This window comes from Lissotriton vulgaris, chromosome 9, assembly GCF_964263255.1.
Source record: "Lissotriton vulgaris chromosome 9, aLisVul1.2, whole genome shotgun sequence".
In the NCBI taxonomy this organism is placed as follows: domain Eukaryota; kingdom Metazoa; phylum Chordata; class Amphibia; order Caudata; family Salamandridae; genus Lissotriton; species Lissotriton vulgaris.
In genome coordinates this window covers 437,259,567-437,280,937 of record NC_141697.1, presented here as the reverse complement: position 1 = coordinate 437,280,937, position 21,371 = coordinate 437,259,567, and the positions used below count along the sequence as shown (strand labels likewise).

Sequence of the window (21,371 nt, the reverse complement as noted above, 5' to 3'; positions counted from 1 at the left end):
CAGACAACAATCCCAAGCAATTCTCATAGCAGTGGTGTAGTAATTGTGCTAACTGGTGTGCAGTATGCTTTTGTCTGCAAAATGATGTCCCTTTGGAGGCAAACAATGTGCTCTGTAACAGATGTACATCATACTACAAGGTGCAATACAATAAGGTCTTAATGTTGATTCCTCTGTAATGTAGTGTAACACACGAGGAACTTAGGCCTTGTATGCCGTAGTGGGGGCTGAACACCTGACCGCTAATGGTGTGTTGGACCTGATAGTCATGTCCACATGTATTGAGGGAAAACACTAGTTCTTTTTAGTTACCCTCACACACCCTAGTGGTGTCATGCTTCATCATTAGGTCACCCCGACCGCTAAAAGTCGAGGTGGGCTTAACCACAGTGTTGGGTAGCTCTTTGATAGATGAATGATGGGGGATTATAAGATAAAATACTTCAATCAGACCCCTGGTTTCCCTTTATTCGTGGGTCTGGTTGGGTCATTAAAAATTATTTAAAGTGGGTCTTGTTTGGATTTTAATGGTCCTATGACCCTAGTGCCGACATGTTTCAGTCCATACAGAGGGCCATAGTGGTACAGGACTTTCTTCAGGGCTGGGAACAATCCCCCTCTATGTGTAGGGAATTTACAGGATGGGATGTCCCTATCCTACCAATGTAGCGAGGGAAGAGTAGCTTCTCCTCGTGTATGCTTCAAGGTATCTCTGTAATGCCAGGCTCCATCTGTGGAAAAATATTATGAAATGCTATTATAGACATGATCTTATAAACTGTATGTGCTCAATCCATGCTTGACATCCTGTATGCATGCTGTGAGAGAGTAGAAATTGTGTCCCCACTCAGTGTCACTCACTCTCATATGTAGTAACACTCGTTTTTAGGTGACACCCAATTTTAGTGCCAGGTTCTACCCTCTAAACTTACTTAAGTAGTGGGGTAGCAAGAGGTATTAAATAAAACCAAAGAAAAACGGTCTCAATTGCAGGTGTAATAAGACCGCCATACAATGAAATGACAAGAGAACTCACAATTTGAGTAAGTAAAAACTGCCATCGGAATGCAGCCCCATCCGCATGGTACCGCGGGCGCCCTCGCCGCCCTATCTTAATTTGATTTTGTTAGCACATATAGAAATTTCCCCGTAGTGTAATAACTCTGGTCCTTGTTTTCACTTGTGACTACATTAGGACCTCTCACCAGCACCTCTCGGTCCATCGAGAAGCCTGAAGCCCCCCTAATTGGGTAAGTGCTAACAAGGGCACTAACGCTTGTATGGCACGTATGAATGAATGCATGGATGAATGAACTGCAGTTTTTAAAAAAATATCAATGTGTCTTATGACACCTGCAATTGAGACCGTTTTTCTTTGGTTTCATTTAATACCTCTTGCTACCTCACTACTTAAATAAGTTTAGAGGGTAGAACACGACACTAAAATTGGGTGACACCTAAAAAACGAGTGTTACTACATATGAGAGTGAGTGACCCTGAGTGGGACACAATTTCTCCTCTCTCACAGCATGCACACAGGATGTCAAGCATGGATTGAGCACTTACAGTATATAAGATCATGTCTATAATAGCATTTCATAATATTTTTCCACAGATGGAGCCTGGCATTACAGAGATACCTTGAAGCATACACGAGGAGAAGCTATTCTTCCCTCACTACATTGGTAGGATAGGGACATCCCATCCTGTAAATTCCCTACACATAGAGGGGGATTGTTCCCAGCCCTGAAGAAAGTCCTGGACCTTTATGGCCCTCTGTATGGACTGAAACATGTCCGCACTAGGGTCATAGGACCATTAAAATCCAAACAAGACCCACTTTAAATAATTTTTAATGACCCAACCAGACACACGAATAAAGGGAAACCAGGGGTCTGATTGAGGTATTTTATCTTATAATCCCCCATCCTTCATCTCATATCAAAGAGCTACCCAACACTGTGGTTGAGCCCACCTCGACTTTTAGGGGTCGGGGTGACCCAATGATGAAGCATGACCCCACTAGGGTGTGTGAGGGTAACTAAAAAGAACTAGTGTTTTCCCTCAATACATGTGGACATGACTATCAGGTCCAACACACCATTAGTGGTCAGGTGTTCATCCCCCACTACCGCATACAAGGCCTACGTTCCTCGTGTGTTACACTACCTGAAAATCACTCTCAGGCTTAGTATTTTTGGAGTATTTTGTTGTGATAAGATAATTGTAGGGAGGATATACTCCAATTTTCCTCTCCAAAACCCCCCGGTTCTCTGGACATTATACCAGAGATCCTCTGTAATGTGAACAATTACTAACTCACTCACCTGAAAGGGAAGCTGTAGCAGATGAGAAGGGATGTGTCTTAAAATATCTACTTTCACCTTTGTTCTATTTCCATAATCTACGAAGAATACCTGGCAAGAACAAATTCTCACAGATAAAATGTTACTGAATAGCCATAGCTGGTAACACAATAAAAGGCTTTAGGTACAGAGAAAAAGATTAAAGGTATGATTACTGAAGCATATAAAAAGTTGTTTGATATTTTCTGTCCACTTATAACAATCTGTTGTTTAAGGAGCTATGAGGACAATAATCATTTGACTTCTACTGCAGTCAACACAAAGAGAAACAAGTAAACCGCTGGCAAAATGCTGTAAAATCATAGGTTTAACTCAAAGCCACATTAAACCATTTCAGTTTACTTATAAAATAATGTTTTAAAATGCAAAACTATGAAATAGGCAAACAAACCTGTACAACTTAGCAAAACAAAAATGAACAGTTACAATAATTTCTCCGAAACAAAAGCGTTTGCAGGACTAAATGAATAAGTGCCAAGCTTCTCTGTGTTTGGTCAAGCGAACTCCAATCCTGCATGATTTATTCTAGTCTCTATTTTCCTAGGTTACAGTGCAAGTTTATACAATTTCAACATCTTCTCATCTCTGCTTTCTCTTGCATTGTCGCCAGGCTTTACAGAGGAAGTAAAGGATCTTGATTTTTTTTCTTTTTTTGTTGTTGAGATTTTTGTTGAAATAAGAGATGCCCACTTCACCTGTCAGCATTCCTTGAGAATAGATAGTTTTATCACCGTTTCTGGACTGCGTAATTCTTGCATGCAAACTTATCACCTGGACAGGGGTCACTTAGTTGCAGGAATAGAAAGTGAACAATCAAGCCCACTTTTTGTAGTTTTTATTACTGGCCCATACCACCTTCTCTCAGCAGCAAACAGGACACTGTTAAAGTGTAAAGGCCTTTAGACTGGAGATCCAAGAAGCATTGCTCCATTTAATTTTGGAATGTACGTCAGGTAGCAGCGTTATTGGTTTCATACAATTGTATCTGAGCACAGCATGCAGTTCAAGCTGCCATTGCACTCAATCTATACAGTCATCCAGTCATCTTTTTTTGCTTTTTTTAAGAGATAGTTTTATATAGCGCAAAATCGACCGGAGACATTGGATATCAGAGCGCTTTACACGAGCACCGGTTTAGTTACAGATGGACACATTAATTTTTGTTACGCACTAGGAGATGAAGTGATTTGCCCAGAATCACGGGATATTGAGCGTCGTTGCCGAGAGTCTAACCCGGTTACCCAGCTTCTAGGTCGAACGCTCTAGAACTGTCAGTCAGCTTTATAGCTGCAATTTTTAATGCAAGCTGAGATCCATCTTACAATTCATTAATTGTAAAGGACTTCTGTGTTTGAATGACCAAAGAAGCTGATTACCTGAAACACTAATTTTTCTCCAAACGGATTTCAGACACCTCCCTGCAGACAGAGGTTCGATAGGAAAATATGCGGAATAATTCGTGGATTGAAGTCTATTGGCACTTTCAGAATAAAAGTGAACATTTGTCCTCAACACAATCTTGTGTTACGAACTTGTGGTAACGACATGCCGAGTTTCCTTCAGTGCCAGCGTTTTTGATAATTACTTTAGTGTTCCCTTTGTATTTAGATGCTGATGTGACAGCAGGACGCTTTTGATATGAGTACATGCACACATTCTATCTTTATTGGAGTCTATTTCCTGGCAATACTGTTGTAAATTAGTTTTGGAGTGTTTTGTTTTTCTGGCTCCTGCTATTTAACAGCATACCGCATCGTGTCCATATGAAACTGTTTAATATTAAGTTATCTTATTTTTACTATTCTCTTTATTTCCTTCCTTCTTCCATACTTGCCTTCTTTGTGTCTTTTTCTTTCCCTTTTCTTCATTTTGGCTTCCCTTCTCTCTTTTTTCTTTCATTCTCACCATCTTTTTTGCCTGCCTTCTTTCATTCTTGTCTTCTTTCTTGTCTCCCTTCTTACTTTCTGATCTTCCTTCTTTCTTTCTGATCTGCCTTCTTTCTTTCTTTCTAGCCCTTCTAATATCTTTGATTCATTATTTATTTCCTTCCATCTTATTTCTTTCTTTCTCAAAGGCTAAAGCTTGCATCCAATACTAGGCGGATTGACTTTTTTTAGGCCTGTGTTAGCTAAGACCTTATGATTTTATTAAAATTATGTGTATGATAATTACTTACAGAGGTTTCAGCCAGATTTCAATTAGTCACTTACATTTTTCTTTCACCAACTGCAGGAGACAATAAGGGGAAATGCTTCAGCCTAGTTCAGCCACTGGCTGACTTCAGTACAAGTTATGGCTGTGAGAAGTTGGCCTGATATGCAGTGCTCACTATTCTAGTGATCACTATGCATCAGTCCAAACGACCCTTATGGTGATTGGTTGTAAGTCAACCTTTTAGACCAGCTATCCTAGTAGCGTGGATACGAGCAGTCTTCGGGCTAAACTCTAGAGGGCGTGTTAAGCCAGCTGTTATACCATCACATATACCCCTTGAACACCAAGTGAAAGGACACCACACAAGTGTTATGAAAATAAACAGTGTATTTATTTAAGTCACAACAGCCCTGTACTCTTTATGAGGACAGGGTACTAAGCACACAACAAAACTCTTATGAAAATACTTCAAGTTGCACAATTTACACAAATGTCCGAGGGGCACGAAAAACCATATACTATGGAAGTGGAATGCGAAATTACTAGCAGGTAAGTACTGGACTAATAGGCTTTGGAATCGCTAGGACTACGTTACTGAACCTTCAGATTACTAGTAGGAGGCCTAGGGGACTCGGGTGCAGAGTGTGCACTCTCACGCGGGATGCGGGACAAAGTCTATGGGAGCTAGTAAAAGCAAAGTTAGTGTTCTCGGGCGAACCCGATAAGGTAGGTCGAAAACGACAGTGACTCTGGACCCTTAGATAGTGAGGCTATGCTGGGGCACCGAAATGCCGAAGTTACCTAGCCCAGGGGCTGCGGCTGCATAGGTCTGTTTAGACGTCGGGAATCCTCGCTGACGAACCAGGAGCCTGAAGAAAGAAGTTGCTGGCAGGCGACCAGTGAAGATAGTTCGAAGTGATCCAAGCCTGGATCGAAGATGGATGACACCTGAAAGCAGAGGGGACCAAGTTCGTAACTACTAGCCAGTAGTCAGAGGGCACCAGGAGGGCACCGGATGGTAGTCACCTCGACTAGGTGAGTGGGCGACGCTGGGCTCTGCAGTCTCACGGACCAGGAGGCGTTGTCGGCGACCAGGAAGGAGGTGCGAGCTGTCCCACGATGGTTGATGCTGTCGGCGTCGCTGGGCCCAGGATTGGGGCAACAAGCCTTGGCAAATTCAAGCCCACGCGGTGGACCTAAAATGGCGTCTTGAGTGGACCAGGAGGGTCCGGGGTGCTCCTCTTTTGGAAGGGAGCAAGGGCCAGTCTGGAGCAACCAGACCAGCAGCGTTGTTGTCGTCAGGCGTCGTCGAGAAGGTCACAAGCCAGCGGGCTAGTAGCCAGACAACGCGGTGAGCAGCAAAAAGCAGAAGGGCCCCACGCAGATCGTGGAGATGCTGGGAGGCTGGACTTCCATGCTGGAGCTGCTCAGGGTCGGGGTTTCTCGGACCCCAAAGCACTCACCAGAGGATCCCTCGGCGGTCGTGCTGGATAGAAGTCGTGCAGTTCTGATGATGGCCGGTCCCTCGAGGTCTCGTCGCACCTACGGTTCTCAGCTTAGCTATAGAGGTAGGTAGAGGTCAGAGGTGCCAGGGAAGCCGGGTCTCGTCGAGCTGGGCAGTCGGATTCCGGAGGAAGGACGTGCAGCAAACCGCAGAGTTCTTAGATGGTGCCTGCGGATGCAGGGTGACTACTCCTTAGTCACAAGGGAGAAATCTTGAGAAGAGTCGAGAGTTCCTTTCGTAGAAAGTAGTTTCTTGATTCAAAGATGATCTAATTTGGAAGGGTCCCTGTGAGAAGTTGGCCTGCTATGCAGTGCTCACTATTCTAGTGATCACTATGCATCAGTCCAAACGACCCTTATGGTGATTGGTTGTAAGTCAACCTTAGACCAGCTATCCTAGTAGCGTGGATACGAGCAGTCTTCGGGCTAAACTCTAGAGGGCGTGTTAAGCCAGCTGTTATACCATCACATATACCCCTTGAACACCAAGTGAAAGGACACCACACAAGTGTTATGAAAATAAACAGTGTATTTATTTTAGATCACAACAGCCCTGTACTCTTTGTGAGGACAGGGTACTAAGCACACAACAAAACTCTTAGGAAAATACTTCAAGTGCACAATCTACACAAATGCCCGGGGGCACGGAAAGTTTAGTGTTCTCGGGCGAACCCGATAAGGTAAGTCGGAAGCGACAGTGACTCTGGACCCTTAGATAATGAGGCTATGCTGGGGCACCAAAATGCCGTAGTTACCTAGCCCAGGGGCTGCGGCTGCATAGGTCTTTTACAGACGTCAGGAATCCTCGCTGACGAACCAGGAGCCTGAAGAAAGGAGTTGCTGGCAGGCGACCAGTGAAGATAGTTCGTAGAGATCCAAGCCTGGATCGAAGATGGATGACACCTGAAAGCAGAGGGGACCAAGTTCGTAACTACTAGCCAGTAGTCAGAGGGCACCAGGAGGGCACCGGATGTGTCAAGAATTCCCGTCGGGAAGGAATAAACCAGCACCAGGAAAAGACTGACTACGAATCCCAGGATGCTTAGCGAGTAAGATGTTATGTAAACGGGAGAGCCGTTACATAACTCAAGGAAACACGCCCTATAAAAGGAGGAACCCAGAGGAAGAACACTGTCGGATATTGTGTTTTCCACCGACATACCTGCTTCGTGAAGAGCAGCGTTCCGGAGTGGTACTCCAGTCAGGCAAGAACGGAGGTAGGTCGAGTCGTTACTCCCTGGGCCGTGTCTTGCCAAGCTTACCCTGTTCCTGACCCGGAAGCTCTACCAGACAACCATTGAGCTTCGCCTTGACTCGGCTGAGTCTAGGCGCCTTGGTACTTGTGCTGGTAGGAGCCGTAGCTCCCAGCCCGACCCGAGATACAGGGACTACCAGCTGTAACGCACACCAGGAGGTGTTTTCCGCGTTACAGTCTAGGAAGTCCGCAGGATCGACCGAGCGGCTGCTCTCGATCCCTTTACCATACTCTGATTTGGGCATCGGTGACGCAGCACCCGGAGGTGACTTCGCGTCCCGGTGCAGTAAGAGGAAGAGGTTGAGCGGCTGCTCCCTTCAGGTAGAGACCCCGGCTGGGTGTTTCCCTGACTCCTCTGTTCTCCCCTTCACTCTTCGTGCCCCTCACAGCATACCGATTGGCATTTTCGGCCATTGCATATCTGCCCTCTGTTGGCATACGTCGGGACCGGCGTATTTGCAGAGGACGGTTAGGACCATCCGTGCTGTGGGTTGGTAACATGGATAGACTGGAGGATTCCAGTGACTATATCTTTTGTTTACTTATTGTATTATTTTTGCCTTCATTAAAATAACTAACCGTACACAAGTGGTTGCGTCCTCATTATCGTGTCTGTTAACGATTCTGAGACGATCAGGACGTTACAAAATATCCGACCGTATAACATTAACTGTCTCCTGGTCGATAAACAGACATGGCAACACTTGATGACGTACTGGTTGCTTTAGCTGCCATGCAAGTTGAATTGGCAGCCTCCAGGCAAGAGACTGCCGATGTAAAAGCCAGACTTGATGCTGTACAGATGCCGCTCACGCCCAGCACCTCCCTCACGAACCAAAACCCTGAGATAGTAGTGGAGATGCCGGTTGCCATACCCTTGGCAACACCGGAGAGATACAGTGGGGACCCCAACACGGTGCAGGTATTCCTCACGCAAGTGGCGCTACATCTGTCGTGCAAACCCAAGGCGTTCCCCACGAGTCAGGCCCGGGTGGCTTTCCTTATTTCCTATTTGGCTGGAAACGCGGCACAGTGGGCCGTGCCTCTGGTGAGCAGGGACGACCCCATCTTATGTGACTGGGGTGCCTTCCGCGAAGAATTCCTGAAGGTATTCGACCGAAGGGCAGACTCGTACACGGCGGACCGTGAAATGCTCGAGTTGAGACAGGGATCCAACGACCTGGTACAGTATCTCAACGCGTTCCGTAGGTTGGTTGCGGAAACCAAGTGGCCTGTTGCTAAACAAACAGCACTCTTTCATCAAGGGCTGTGCGATGAGCTCAAGGATGCCGTGGCTCATATTGACCCCCAACCCAAGACATGTGAAGGCCTTATCAACCTGGTCTTACGGTTGGAACATAGGCTAAACGAAAGAAAGGGGGATCATGGGAGAAAAGGAAGAGCCCTTCAATCATATGTGACGGTGGGAAGTCCCGAAACCTCCACCGCATCCAAGGGAGAACCCATGGACATTAGCGCGATACGAGCGAGTCTCACAGCCACAGAGAAAGAGTCACGCCGTAAACAAGGATAGTGCCTATATTGTGGCAAAAAAGGACACTACGTACGTGAATGCCCTGCCAAACCGAAGACCTCACGTTATCGGGCCAACCGGTTGGTAACAGCCGTGGTGGATGTACCGGCGGAAAACTAGAGGACTCCCAGACCAATGAAGGGGCATCTCTGAGTCACGCATCCATCCCTTCATTATCCAACTCTGTCACGAAAGGACAACGACACCTATTTCTCACGGTGCATGTGGGAGTGCACGACCAGTGGATACCCGTTGTAGCCATGGTGGATTCAGGGGCCACAGGCATGTTTATGGACTACAACGAGGCATGCAGGCTAGGGCTAGCGCTTCTTCCCAAAGACGTACCCGAAGACGTCTATGCTGTAGACGGGAGGCGATTGGTGACGGGGCCCATCGGGCAACACACGGGGGCCCTTCCGGTGAAATATGGAAGGAACCATTTGGAACAAATTGATTTTAACATCATCAGAGCACCCCAATATGGTGTTATATTGGGATTGCCGTGGCTACAGAAGCACAACCCCTCTGTGGATTGGCCAGCGCATCGCATAGAAATGACGTCACCATATTGCACACTGCATTGTGGAATGCGACCCGAATCCCCTGACGTAGAAGAGAGCGGGAGACAGACGGTGGCTACAGCGGCTGAGAAAGATGTGGCACTCCCTCTACACTATCGCAGTTTCGAGGACGTCTTCGATGAAGTCAAGGCCGAGGTGCTCCCGCCGCATAGACTGTTTGACTGCCAGATCGACCTGGTGCCAGGAGCAAGCGTTCCCAGTGGTAGGCTGTATGCCCTGACGGAACCAGAAAACGTGCATCTCAGGGGGTACCTGGATAAACTCCTCAAGCTAGGATTCATCCGTCCGTCCAAGTCCCCGGCCGCCTCACCACTCTTCTTCATCCCAAAGACCAACGGGGAGCTGAGAGCCTGTGTGGACTTTAGGGCGTTAAATGCGATCACCATCAAGAATCGGTACCCTTTGCCTCTCATCAGTGTTCTTTTGGAGCAGGTCAAGAAAGCTCGTATCTACACTAAGCTGGATCTAAAGGGGGTATACCATCTCGTGCGCATGAGAGACGGGGACGAGTGGAAGACCGCCTTTAAGACCAGGTTCGGCCTTTTCGAGTACCTCGTCATGCCGTTCGGCCTGTGCAACGCCCCTGCAGCCTTTCAGTACTTTCTGAATGAGGTATTTCGAGAGGTACTGGATATATACGTGGTCGTATATATAGACGACATCCTCATCTATTCGTCCAATGTGGAGGAACACGTACACCACGTCACAACAGTACTCCAAAAGCTGAGGGAGAATATGCTGTTTTGCAAACTCAGCAAGTGTGATTTCCACGTCACATCTGTGGAATTCCTCGGGGTGATGCTGAGTCCGGACGGACAGGAGATGGCAGAACGCAAAATCAAGGCGGTGAAAGAGTGGCCGGTGCCTCAAGGAGTGAAAGACGTCCAAAGTTTCATTGGCTTCGCCAACTTTTACAGGCGGTTTATAGATGGGTTTTCAGGGTTGGTGGCCCCAATCACGCAGCTGCTGAGGAAGTCCAAGGAGTTCGTCTGGTCCCCAGAAGCGAACGCAGCCTTCGAGGCCCTGAAAAGCGCCTTTGGTAAGGCACCAGTGTTGGCTCACCCTGATCCGGATCTCACCTACGTGGTGGAAGCGGACGCGTCGGATGTGGCGCTGGGGGCTATCCTGTCCCAACGTAATCAGGACACAGGGGTGCTTCATCCGGTCGCGTACATGTCCCGTAAACTTAACGACGCCGAACGCAACTACCACATAGCGGAGAAGGAGCTTCTCGCTATTAAGGACGCCTTCACCGAATGGAGGCATTGGTTGATGGGGGCAAGGCATGTGGTCTCGGTGTATACGGACCATAGGAACCTCCAGTTCATGACGGCCGCGAGACACCTTTCACCCAGGCAGTTGAGGTGGATGATATTCTTTGCGGGGTTCAACTTCCACATCACGTATCGGCCTGGGACGGAAAACCGAAAAGCAGACGCCCTGTCGTGCCAATCTGCTGTTAAAGAGCCGATGCCTATTGCCGAACATTCCATCATTCCCCCTCAGATGTTACTAGGAGTTATCCAGCCGGATGCATTCCTGAGGGGAATCCAGAGAGGGATCCGGTCATTCGCATGGCAAAGGTGGCTCCTCAGTCACAAAGAATGGCAGGTGAAGGATGGGATACCCCTGAAAGGCAGATGCCTGCTGATACCCACGCCTGGATTAAGGAAACAAGCATTCGTCTGGTGTCATGACTCTCCATGTGCAGGTCATTTGGGCTTCGAAAAAACGATGGCTAGCATGGGGCGGCATTTCTGGTGGCCCACCATGAGAGGGGATGTCAGGAGGTGGGGACAGGCGTGTCCTACGTGTGCTACCATGAAGACCGACCATGGCCGACCCAAGGGGCTCCTCCGTCCACTTCCGACCCCGGATAGGCCATGGGATAACATATCACTGGACTTCGTGGTGGGGCTACCGGTAGACCAAGGGATGACAGCGTTCCTGGTGGTTGTGGACTATCTGACGAAGATGGGACACCTCATCCCCTGCAAAAGAGTCCCTACAGCCGGCGAATTGGCGTCACTACTCCTGAAGAATGTGGTACGACTACATGGATTGCCAGGGGTGATAGTGTCAGACCGGGGGTCGCAGTTCACGGCGCAGTTCTGGAAAACATGGTGCACGGCACTGCACGTCAAAACCTCCCTGTCCACCAGCTACCACCCTCAAACGTATGGACAAACCGAGCGCCTGAATCAAACGCTCAAGCAGTATCTGCGATGTTTTGTGGACCAGGGTAAGGAGGAATGGGTTGACTTGCTATGGGTAGCGGAGATAGCATACAACAATGCCACTCACAGCTCCACCCAGTCATCACCGTTCTACAGCAACTATGGCCAGCATCCCAGGTTCTTGCCATTTCTCCATCCTCTCAAAGAAAACAGGATTCCCGCCACGGCGGACAGGGTAGCACGCATTAAGGACGCATTGATGCGCTCAAAGGCTGTCCTGATAGAGGCCAAGAAAAGGTACAAGGCTACGGCTGACAGGAAAAGAAGGCCCGGGCCACTGTACCGTACTGGAGACTTCGTCTGGATATCCACAAGAAACATGCGATTTCGAAAGAACAGTGTGTTCCATCCCAAGTTCATGGGCCCCTATCGGATTTCCAAGTGTATTGGTCCAGTGAATGTGAAGGTGTGTTTGCCCCAGTCTTTGCGGATACACCCAGTCTTTCACGTATCATTGATTAAACCAGCAACCTCCAAGCAGTCTGAGACACCTAGGCCGATATCTGTGGAATGGGAGGTGGAGTATGAGGTATCGGGCATACTGGCGTCCAAATGGCGTAGGGGCAAGCTGTGGTACCTGGTGGCTTGGAAAGGCTATGGCCCGGAGGAGCAATCATGGGAGCCGGCTGAAGGGGTCCATGCCCCGCGCTTGGTCTTGTTGTTTCATCGTAGGTTTCCTTCCAGCACTGGCCCCGTGGGGAGCCGCTGAGAGAGGGAGGATATACTGTCAAGAATTCCCGTCGGGAAGGAATAAACCAGCACCAGGAAAAGACGGACTGCGAATCCCAGGATGCTTAGCGAGTAAGATGTTATGTAAAAGGGAGAGCCGTTACATAACTCAAGGAAACACGCCCTATAAAAGGAGGAACCCAGAGGAAGAACACTGTCGGATATTGTGTTTTCCACCGACATACCTGCTTCGTGAAGAGCAGCATTCCGGAGTGGTACTCCAGTCAGGCAAGAACGGAGGTAGGTCGAGTCGTTACTACCTGGGCCGTGTCTTGCCAAGCTTACCCTGTTCCTGACCCGGAGGCTCTACCAGACAACCATTGAGCTTCGCCTTGACTCAGCTGAGTCTAGGCGCCTTGGTACTTGTGCTGGTAGGAGCCGTAGCTCCCAGCCCGACCCGAGATACAGGGACTACCAGCTGTAACGCACACCAGGAGGTGTTTTCCGCGTTACAGTCTGGGAAGTCCACAGGATCGATCGAGCGGCTGCTCTCGATCCCTTTACCATACTCTGATTTGGGCCTCGGTGACGCAGCACCCGGAGGTGACTTCGCGTCCCGGTGCAGTACGAGGAAGAGGTTGAGCGGCTGCTCCCTTCAGGTAGAGACCCCGGCTGGGTGTTTCCCTGACTCCTCTGTTCTCCCCTTCACTCTTCGTGCCCCTCACAGCATACCGATTGGCATTTTCGGCCATTGCATATCTGCCCTCTGTTGGCATACGCCGGGATCGGCGTATTTGCAGAGGACGGTTAGGACCATCCGTGCTATGGGTTGGTAACGTGGATAGACTGGAGGATTCCAGTGACTATATCTTTTGTTTACTTATTGTATTATTTTTGCCTTCATTAAAATAACTAACCGTACACAAGTGGTTGCGTCCTCATTATCGTGTCTGTTAACGATCCTGAGACGATCAGGACATTACAGGATGGTAGTCACCTCGACTAGGTGAGTGGGCGACGCTGGGCTCTGCAGTCTCACGGACCAGGAGGCGTTGTCGGCGACCAGGATGGAGGTGCGAGCTGTCCCACGATGGTTGATGCTGTCGGCGTCGCTGGGCCCAGGATTGGGGCAACAAGCCTTGGCAAATTCAGGGCCACGTGGTGGACCTAAAATGGCGTCTTGAGTGGACCAGGAGGGTCCGGGGTGCTCCTCTTTCAGAAGGGAGCAAAGGCCAGTCTGGAACAACCAGACCAGCAGCGTTGTTGTTGTTGGGCGTCGTCGAGAAGGCCACAAGCCAGCGGGCTAGTAGCCAGACAACGTGATGAGCAGCAAAAAGCAGAAGGGCCCCACGCAGATCGTGGAGATGCTGGGAGGCTGGACTTCGGTGCTGGAGCTGCTCAGGGTCGGGGCTTCTCGGACCCCAAAGCACTCACCAGGGGATCCCTCGGTGGTCGTGCTGGTTAGAAGTCGTGCAGTTCTGATGATGGCCGGTCCCTCGAGGTCTCGTCGTACCCACTGATCTCAGCTGAGCTGACGATGTGGGTAGAGGTCAGAGGTGCCAGGGAAGCCGGTTCTCGTCGAGCTGGGCAGTCGGATTCCTGAGGAAGGACGTGCAGCAAACCGCAGAGTTCTTAGATGGTGCCTGCGGATGCAGGGTGACTACTCCTTAGCCACAAGGGAGAAATCTTGAGAAGAGTCGAGAGTTCCTTTCGTAGAAAGTAGTTTCTTGATTCAAAGATGATCTAATTTGGAAGGGTCCCCGCTCCTGCCTTTATCCTAAAGAAAGGGGTGGGTACGCGACTAGGTCCTGCCCTAGGGGTGGGACCAGGAAGGGGGTGGTTACACCCCTCTCCCATGCAGGACTTTCCCCAGGTCAGGGGCTGGTGTGCCCCTGGAACTGGTTCTAGCCGGCAGATGCGTAGTGAGCACCGGGGTGCCACTCCGCAGTCACCTTCCTGTAAAGTCCTGCCTACCCAGGATACACAAAACCCTGTCTGGGATGGTGCGAGCACCACCCCGGACAGGAAACCCTTTGTCTAAGCTCTCCTCGCTGGAAGGACTCCCAGCAGCAGGAGGTCAGACTCGTGTCTTTGGTGGCAGCATCCATTTTGTGGAGCTGAGGCTTCAGTTAACTTTAACCGGGGTTCACAGTTACGTACATGTCGTGTCCCTCTAGGAGGGTGGAATGCTAACCCCGTCACCAGCATTGGTGAGGGGTCAGTATCCCAATTCGTATGACATCTTACTCGACATGTTTCGATAACGCGATACCGAAGTTAGCATTAAAGAGTATATGGTACGCGTTATCATGGAACAGCCATTGGGACTTGGTTCCGCAAGCTGCAACCGGGCTCGGCTCATGCCAGAGCGCCAAATCACACGATTCCACGCACTCTGCCTTCAGGATTGTCAAGGCCTGCCATAGGAGTGACTGATTTACACCACCTTGCCCCAGCTGTCGTGCAGCCAGTTGTGTCAGATTTAGATGGCCATCCAGGGGTGGCATAATACATGCTTCAGCCCCTGGTAGGCCTTGGGTACACCGATGCCCTGAGTTACAGGGTCTGACAAGGTGGCCCAGTTCCAATTGGGTAATGCACCTAAGGTACACATGTCAATTTAGCGAGAGAACAGCTAGGCTGTGGGTCTGATTGGCAGGCCCACAGCCAGAGAAAGTCGTAAACCAGTGAAACAAAAGCAAAAAATCTGGGTGATCATAGGATTGCAGACCCTACTCTCCTACAGTCCCCGCTCCTGCCTTTATCCTAAAGAAAGGGGGGGGGGGGGTACGCGACTAGGTCCTGCCCTAGGGGTGGGACCAGGAAGGGGGGTGGTTACACCCCTCTTTCATGCCGGACTTTCCCCAGGTCAGGGGCTGGTGTGCCCCTGGAACTGGTTCTAGCCGGCAGATGCGTAGTGAGCACCGGGGTGCCACTCCGCAGTCACCTTCCTGTAAAGCCCTGCCTACCCAGGATACACAAAACCCTGTCTGGGATGGTGCAAGCACCGCCCCGGACAGGAAACCCTTTGTCTAAGCTCTCCTCGCTGGAAGGACTCCCAGCAGCAGGAGGTCAGACTCGTGTCTGTGGTGGCAGCATCCATTTTGTGGAGCTGAGGCTTCAGTTAACTTTAACCGGGGTTCACAGTTACGTACATGTCGTGTCCCTCTAGGAGGGTGGAATGCTAACCCCGTCACCAGCATTGGTGAGGGGTCAGTATCCCAATTCGTATGACACCTTACTCGACATGTTTTGATAACGCGATACCGAAGTTAGCATTAAAGAGTATATGGTACTCGTTATCATGGAACAGCCATTGGGACTTGGTTCCGCAAGCTGCAACCGGGCTCGGCTCATGCCAGAGCGCCAATTCACACTATTCCACGCACTCTGCCTTCAGGATTGTCAAGGCCTGCCATAGGAGTGGCTGATAGGAATTCGGGTGTCCATTTTAGGGTTAGATATAGGTATACTATATCTACAGCAAAGGGCGAGTACACCACCTTTCCCCAGCTGTCGTGCAGCCAGTTGTGTCAGATTTAGATGGCCATCCAGGGGTGGCATAATACATGCTTCAGCCCCTGGTAGGCCTTGGGTACACCGATACCCTGAGTTACAGGGTCTGACAAGGTGGCCCAGTTCCAATTGGGTAATGCACCTAAGGTACACATGTCAATTTAGCGAGAGAACAGCTAGGCTGTGGGTCTGATTAGCAGGCCCACAGCCAGAGAAAGTCGTAAACCAGTGAAACAAAAGCAAAAAATCTGGGTGATCATAGGATTGCAGACCCTACTCTCCTACAGGGACGTTCTGAGCCGTTTGAAACCCCTGATAGCATTACTAAGAGGGACCTGAAGGCAACAAAATTGGCTTACCTCATGGATAGGAAGATCCAGAGGGAAGCCATTGAGATTCAGAAGCAGAGTGTCAGAAAATATGTAATGTCAAAAACATCTGCATCTATCGAGCCTTATCTAATGGGCACTCTGACCTCTCACAAAAAAAATTTATTGACTAGATTTAGGCTGAATCTCTTTTACCCTCTGCTTGTTAGGCCAAGAACTGCTATTTTTAGTAAATTTGCAGCTCCCTGCGGCTGCGACGGAAAGTCTCCGCAGGATATGCAGCATTTTATGTTTTTATGTAGATTTTATGAATACCCCCGCAAACGCTATCTGGTGTCACTCTTAAGAAGACTTAATTTTTGTCAGATCAGACCAGCTTTGATGTATCTACAACTCTTGCACAGTGACAGTATTCTCCATGTCCTGGAATTTTTAAAATCAATTGTCAAGTACAGAAAATGCCTGGATTTGTAATAGTTTTTACTCGATGAAATTTTCTTATGAGACTGTATATACAACTTGGAAAAAATATGTATTCTTTTCTCCGGAATGTTCACTTTATATTTTACACTTATTGTATCCTGATATGGCATGTATTTTTAAGAACAATGAATTTTGTACTATTGTATGTGCACTTTTATGGTTGTCGAACAAAACCGAAATAAAGTTTTATTGACTGATTAATGTCCCACTGAGGCATGATGAATGAGTCAGGTGGGAACATATGTACAAGCCCCTTAAGCAAACTGTTTACAATAGGGGATCTAAATAAAGAGGGTTGGTCTAGCAACCTCAAGAAGGCAGTCAAGGCCAAGAGGTACCCTTAAAGAGTGCCCAAAGCAGAGCACTGTTGGGCAAGGATCAAAATAAAGAGAAGGACTTAAGAAACGGAAGCCAGGCGCCATTTCTAGCAACTGCACACATTCGGATAGAGCCACCACAGCGCCGCATACATTACCCAACGCCCCCTCCACTATTCACCAGCGGTAGACCGGGACACTTGAGACAGCTAATGATCAGTGGCTGCATAGGGATCCCCCAGGGCGAGCACTAGCTCCGAGCATGCCGGCTATAGATGTGAGGAGGGTTTCCTCTGTAAACTGAAATATTGTTGTCTACGGTAGGGCTGCCAGCGGTCTTTCAGCTCCTGTGGTTCCCTGATCTGAGTAACCGGTGACAGATCTTCACCACACACAGTCTGCTATCTTTTAATTATAATCACTAGGAGGTGAATGGAAGCCAATAACACTTGACTAATTGTGACGGCGGTGTGCCCTCGAGACGCAATATCACTCCAGACCTCTCCCTCAGCACTTTCACGCTACAGTTGTACCAGCGGACGGGTCCAGCTCCTATTCTGTTGAAGAAGACGCTAACTAAAGCAGCGAATAAGGTCTTAAAATTCTTTCCTCCAGCTAACAAACATTAGCCTTCAGATCGAGGCGAAGAGACGTACACTATGGCTCTGACCAAGGAAGATTTAATGTCCTCACTAAGAGACTTTAAAATGGATCTGCGTAAAGAACTGAGTCAAAACATTCAAACTTCAATAGACCAGGTAAAGTCTGACCTTAAAACGAGGATGGCGGATCTTCAACATGGCGTAGACTAAGTGGGTACCAGAGTGCTCAACCTGAAAACACATACACAAGAAATGGATAAGCGCTCCCCTGACCTGCATGAGACAGTCCTCACTCTCCAGAAGCAGCTCCATCATACTCAGTTGAAGGCGGAGAACTTGGAAAACAGAGCACAACACGACAACATACGGATTCAAGACCTTAAAGAAGGAGCAGAGGGACCAGACCTGGAGGCTTTCGTGGAGGGCTTATTTGCAGAGGTCCTCAGACACTCAAAATCAAACTAGAGGGAGTGCACCGGGTCGGAAATTTAGCGACGGGAGGAGGACAACGACCACAGGATGTTCTTGCTAAGTTCCACTCCTTTGAAAGAGGTGGTAGTTCTGGCAGCACGAAAGAAGGACATGGTGACCTTCCAAGGTAACTCTTGCTCCATATATCAGGACTTGGCTCCAGCAACACTGATCAGGAGACAACAGTTTCGGCTTATCGCCTCCAAGCTTCGCCAGGACAAAGGGCGTTACCGATGGACCTAACCCTTCGGCTTACACTTTGAATATCTTAACAAACAGAGACATGTGGTGGATCTGAAGGAGGGACTAGACCTATTGGGCCTTTCATTAGCAGACACTGATTAACCACAGAGCAGTGCAAGGGCCGAACAGTCTACCAGCTCCCCCACCTCACAATGGTACTCAAGCTCTAGAGGACGCCACAAATAATCTAGACTTTGCGCCTACAGCGGACACATTTTTTACCTGGGGGGAGATGGAAGAGAGAAGATTCAGACCTGAACTTGGGGGCGCAGCTACCGAAAGAAAGCCCGGTCTTCTCAGCGGACCCTGCAACTGTTTGCTTCATGTTGCACCTGAGATACGTCCATAGACAAATCGACTTGTTAGGCTTCCAACGTTGCCATCAGCTGATCATCACCGCCACCACGGGGCACATGAACATGAACAGGCCCCTCGAGAATCCAACACAGTGAGATGACGTAATATCCGTTACATCGAGTTATGAGGCCCGGTTCAGTTACATATATCTTTGACACTCCCTCCGTTCCAACAGGCGAGACCTGATCATCTGGTCTTGACTCAGTCATCAGGAGGTGCAGAAGGGGTGACAGTAGTTTCTTACCAGGTCCGGGGGAGGGGCGGGCGGGGACCTCAGTCCTACTGTACTTCCTCCCACCCACGCAGGTTTTTTTAACCTGCAGTCCGAGGCCTTCCATCGATCTGACATTTGGGACATTATTTTGTTTGGTTATGTTCAGAGTTTGGGAGGTTGGGGTTTGGGGGAGGAGGGAAGGGGGGTGGGTGGGCGGGAGTCTGGTGGTGGCTTTTTTATTTTTAACATTCCTTCATGCAATTAAGCTTGGCTTAGGCTGGCATTATGCATCAGGTTCAGTTTGGTGTCCTTTCAGTAGGGAATATCTTGTAGTTTGCAGGAGGCTGACACAGGGATTCTTGCGAAAGGGGAGAGGGGCAACACAGTTCCGATGGTAATAACGGTGGGATCTTGGAATGTCAAAGGCCTTAACTCGCCTCAAAAACGGCGAAAGGTATGGAAATATGTCTCTGACCATCACCTAGACATAATAGCTCTGCAGGAGACGCACCTGCCCAGGGCGGAAAAATTGTACCTCCGCCACAAAACCTACTCATTAATCTACAGAGCATCTGCACTTACCAAACATAGGGGGACTGCGTTCCTCGTTCATATTTCCATGAAATTTCAACCCACAGATACCAAATCAGACAAGGAAGGCCATTGGTTAAAGGTGAAACAGGTTCTGAAAGGTAAATTGTGCACCTTCATTTCGGCATACGCACCCAACACAGGTGTGGCCACTTTCCTTCGGGGGCTCTTGGGGAAGATTCAGGACTTCGCGGAGGGATAAACACTCCTTTTGGGAGATGTTAACCTTGTATGGCAGGCAGACACCCCCATTGTCAGGAGACTAGTGTCTTTCCCACAGAGGTTAAACAGCAGATGTTCGACATGGGCTTTCTAGACACCTGGCGGACCCTGTACCCTCAGACACGTGATTATACTTTCTACTCACATGTGCACCGCACATACTCCCGCCTTGATCATATCTTCATTAGCCAAAGTCTAATGGGGGCTTTAGGTGAGGCCAAAATCTTCCCACTTTCAGTGTCAGACCACAGTCTCATCTCGATCTCTTTATCATGGAGCACTTTGCCGTCTATATCTCCCCAAAGGTATTTTCCGGCCTCCCTCACAAGGGACAGAGTATTCTGCTCGGAATTAAGAGACACAATCACAGATTTCTTCACCAGGAATTTACCCAAAGCCACCTCTCTGTTTAATAACTGGGACGCCTTCAAGGCAGTTTTTAGAGGGGCGTGTATAGGTCTAAACAAACGCCGAGTCCAGGAGTGCATTGACCTGGAGGCCGAGTTATCCGCGACAGAAAGACTCCAAAAAACAAGCCCACTAGATCGACTTTCCGCACACTCACAGCGCTGAGGGGGGAAACTCAGGGCCATAAAATACAGATCAGAGCACACTCTCCTGAAACTACGGCAACTCTCCTATACCCAAGGAAACAAGATAGGTAGACACCTAGCTTGACAGCTAAAGGAAAAACGGGAGCGAGAATACATAGGAGGCATAAAACGTGAACGGGGAGAACTGACACACAAAGAAACGGAAAAGGCTGATGCATTTGGCACTTTTTATGGCTACTTGATTACGGGGAACCACGAGACATAGAGGCACAATGTAATTACTTACAGTCACAGCACCTTCCCCAGGTCCCACAAGATTGGAACAACAGACTCGCTGCTCCCATAACAGAAGAAGTAGCCATAGCTATCAAATCCCTCAAACCACAGAAAGCACCAGGCCCGGACGGGTCTTCTATAAAACCTTCGCTTCTGATTTTGTTCCCCATCTCACCCGCCTTTTAATGCCATGCAGGAGGCAGGCACGGTCACCCCCTCGATTAAGGAAGCTGCGATCATAGTGAATCCAAAACCGGGGAAATACCCGCAATTATGCGCTTAGTACCGCGCCATTGCCCTCCTCAATTTATATGCGAAATTATACTCAGCGATCCTTGCAGCCCGACTGAACGATCTCATGCCGATTCTCATTCACCCAGACCAGTCTGGCTTTATCAAAGGCCACCAGACTCATGACAACACCAGACGTACTGTTCATCTAATCGAAAAAGCCAACAAGAAACATATTCCGGCGGTGTTGGTGGGACTGGATGCAGAAAAGGCATTCAATATGGTGGATTGGACATTTCTTTTTAGTGCACTCAAGTCCTTTGGCTTTGCTGACAAATTCATTTAAATGATCCGGGCCAAGTGCGTCCAACCACACTCCAGACTACAGGTGAATGGGATGTCTACCCCCTTCTCCTTGACCAGGGGCTGTCGCCAGGGGTGCCCTTTGTCATCTTCTGTTTGCGCTCTGTATAGAGCTGCTCGTTATGGCTATCTGCACTTCTCCCGAGCTTAAGGGCATACCCTTTAGTCCCTCACAGACCCGACCACCTCTTTACTAGCACTCCAAGCGGATGTCACACGTTTTGAAGTGGTATCAGGTTTCAAGGTAAATTTGGATACATCTTATATACCTAACCTCACAGTCCCTACAGCGGAGGTCGAGTG

General features: G+C 48.9%; 1 protein-coding gene across 1 annotated transcript in view; it reads right to left on the bottom strand.

Moving 5' to 3' along the window:
* Positions 1 to 21,371, bottom strand: part of TDRD9 (tudor domain containing 9) — a 2,495,642-nt gene that overhangs the window by 800,684 nt on the left and 1,673,587 nt on the right. Inside the window, exon 27 of the mRNA XM_086937885.1 lies at positions 2,328 to 2,417. Coding sequence (XP_086794011.1) covers positions 2,328 to 2,417 — 90 coding nt within the window. The remainder of the gene's footprint in view (positions 1 to 2,327; positions 2,418 to 21,371) is intronic.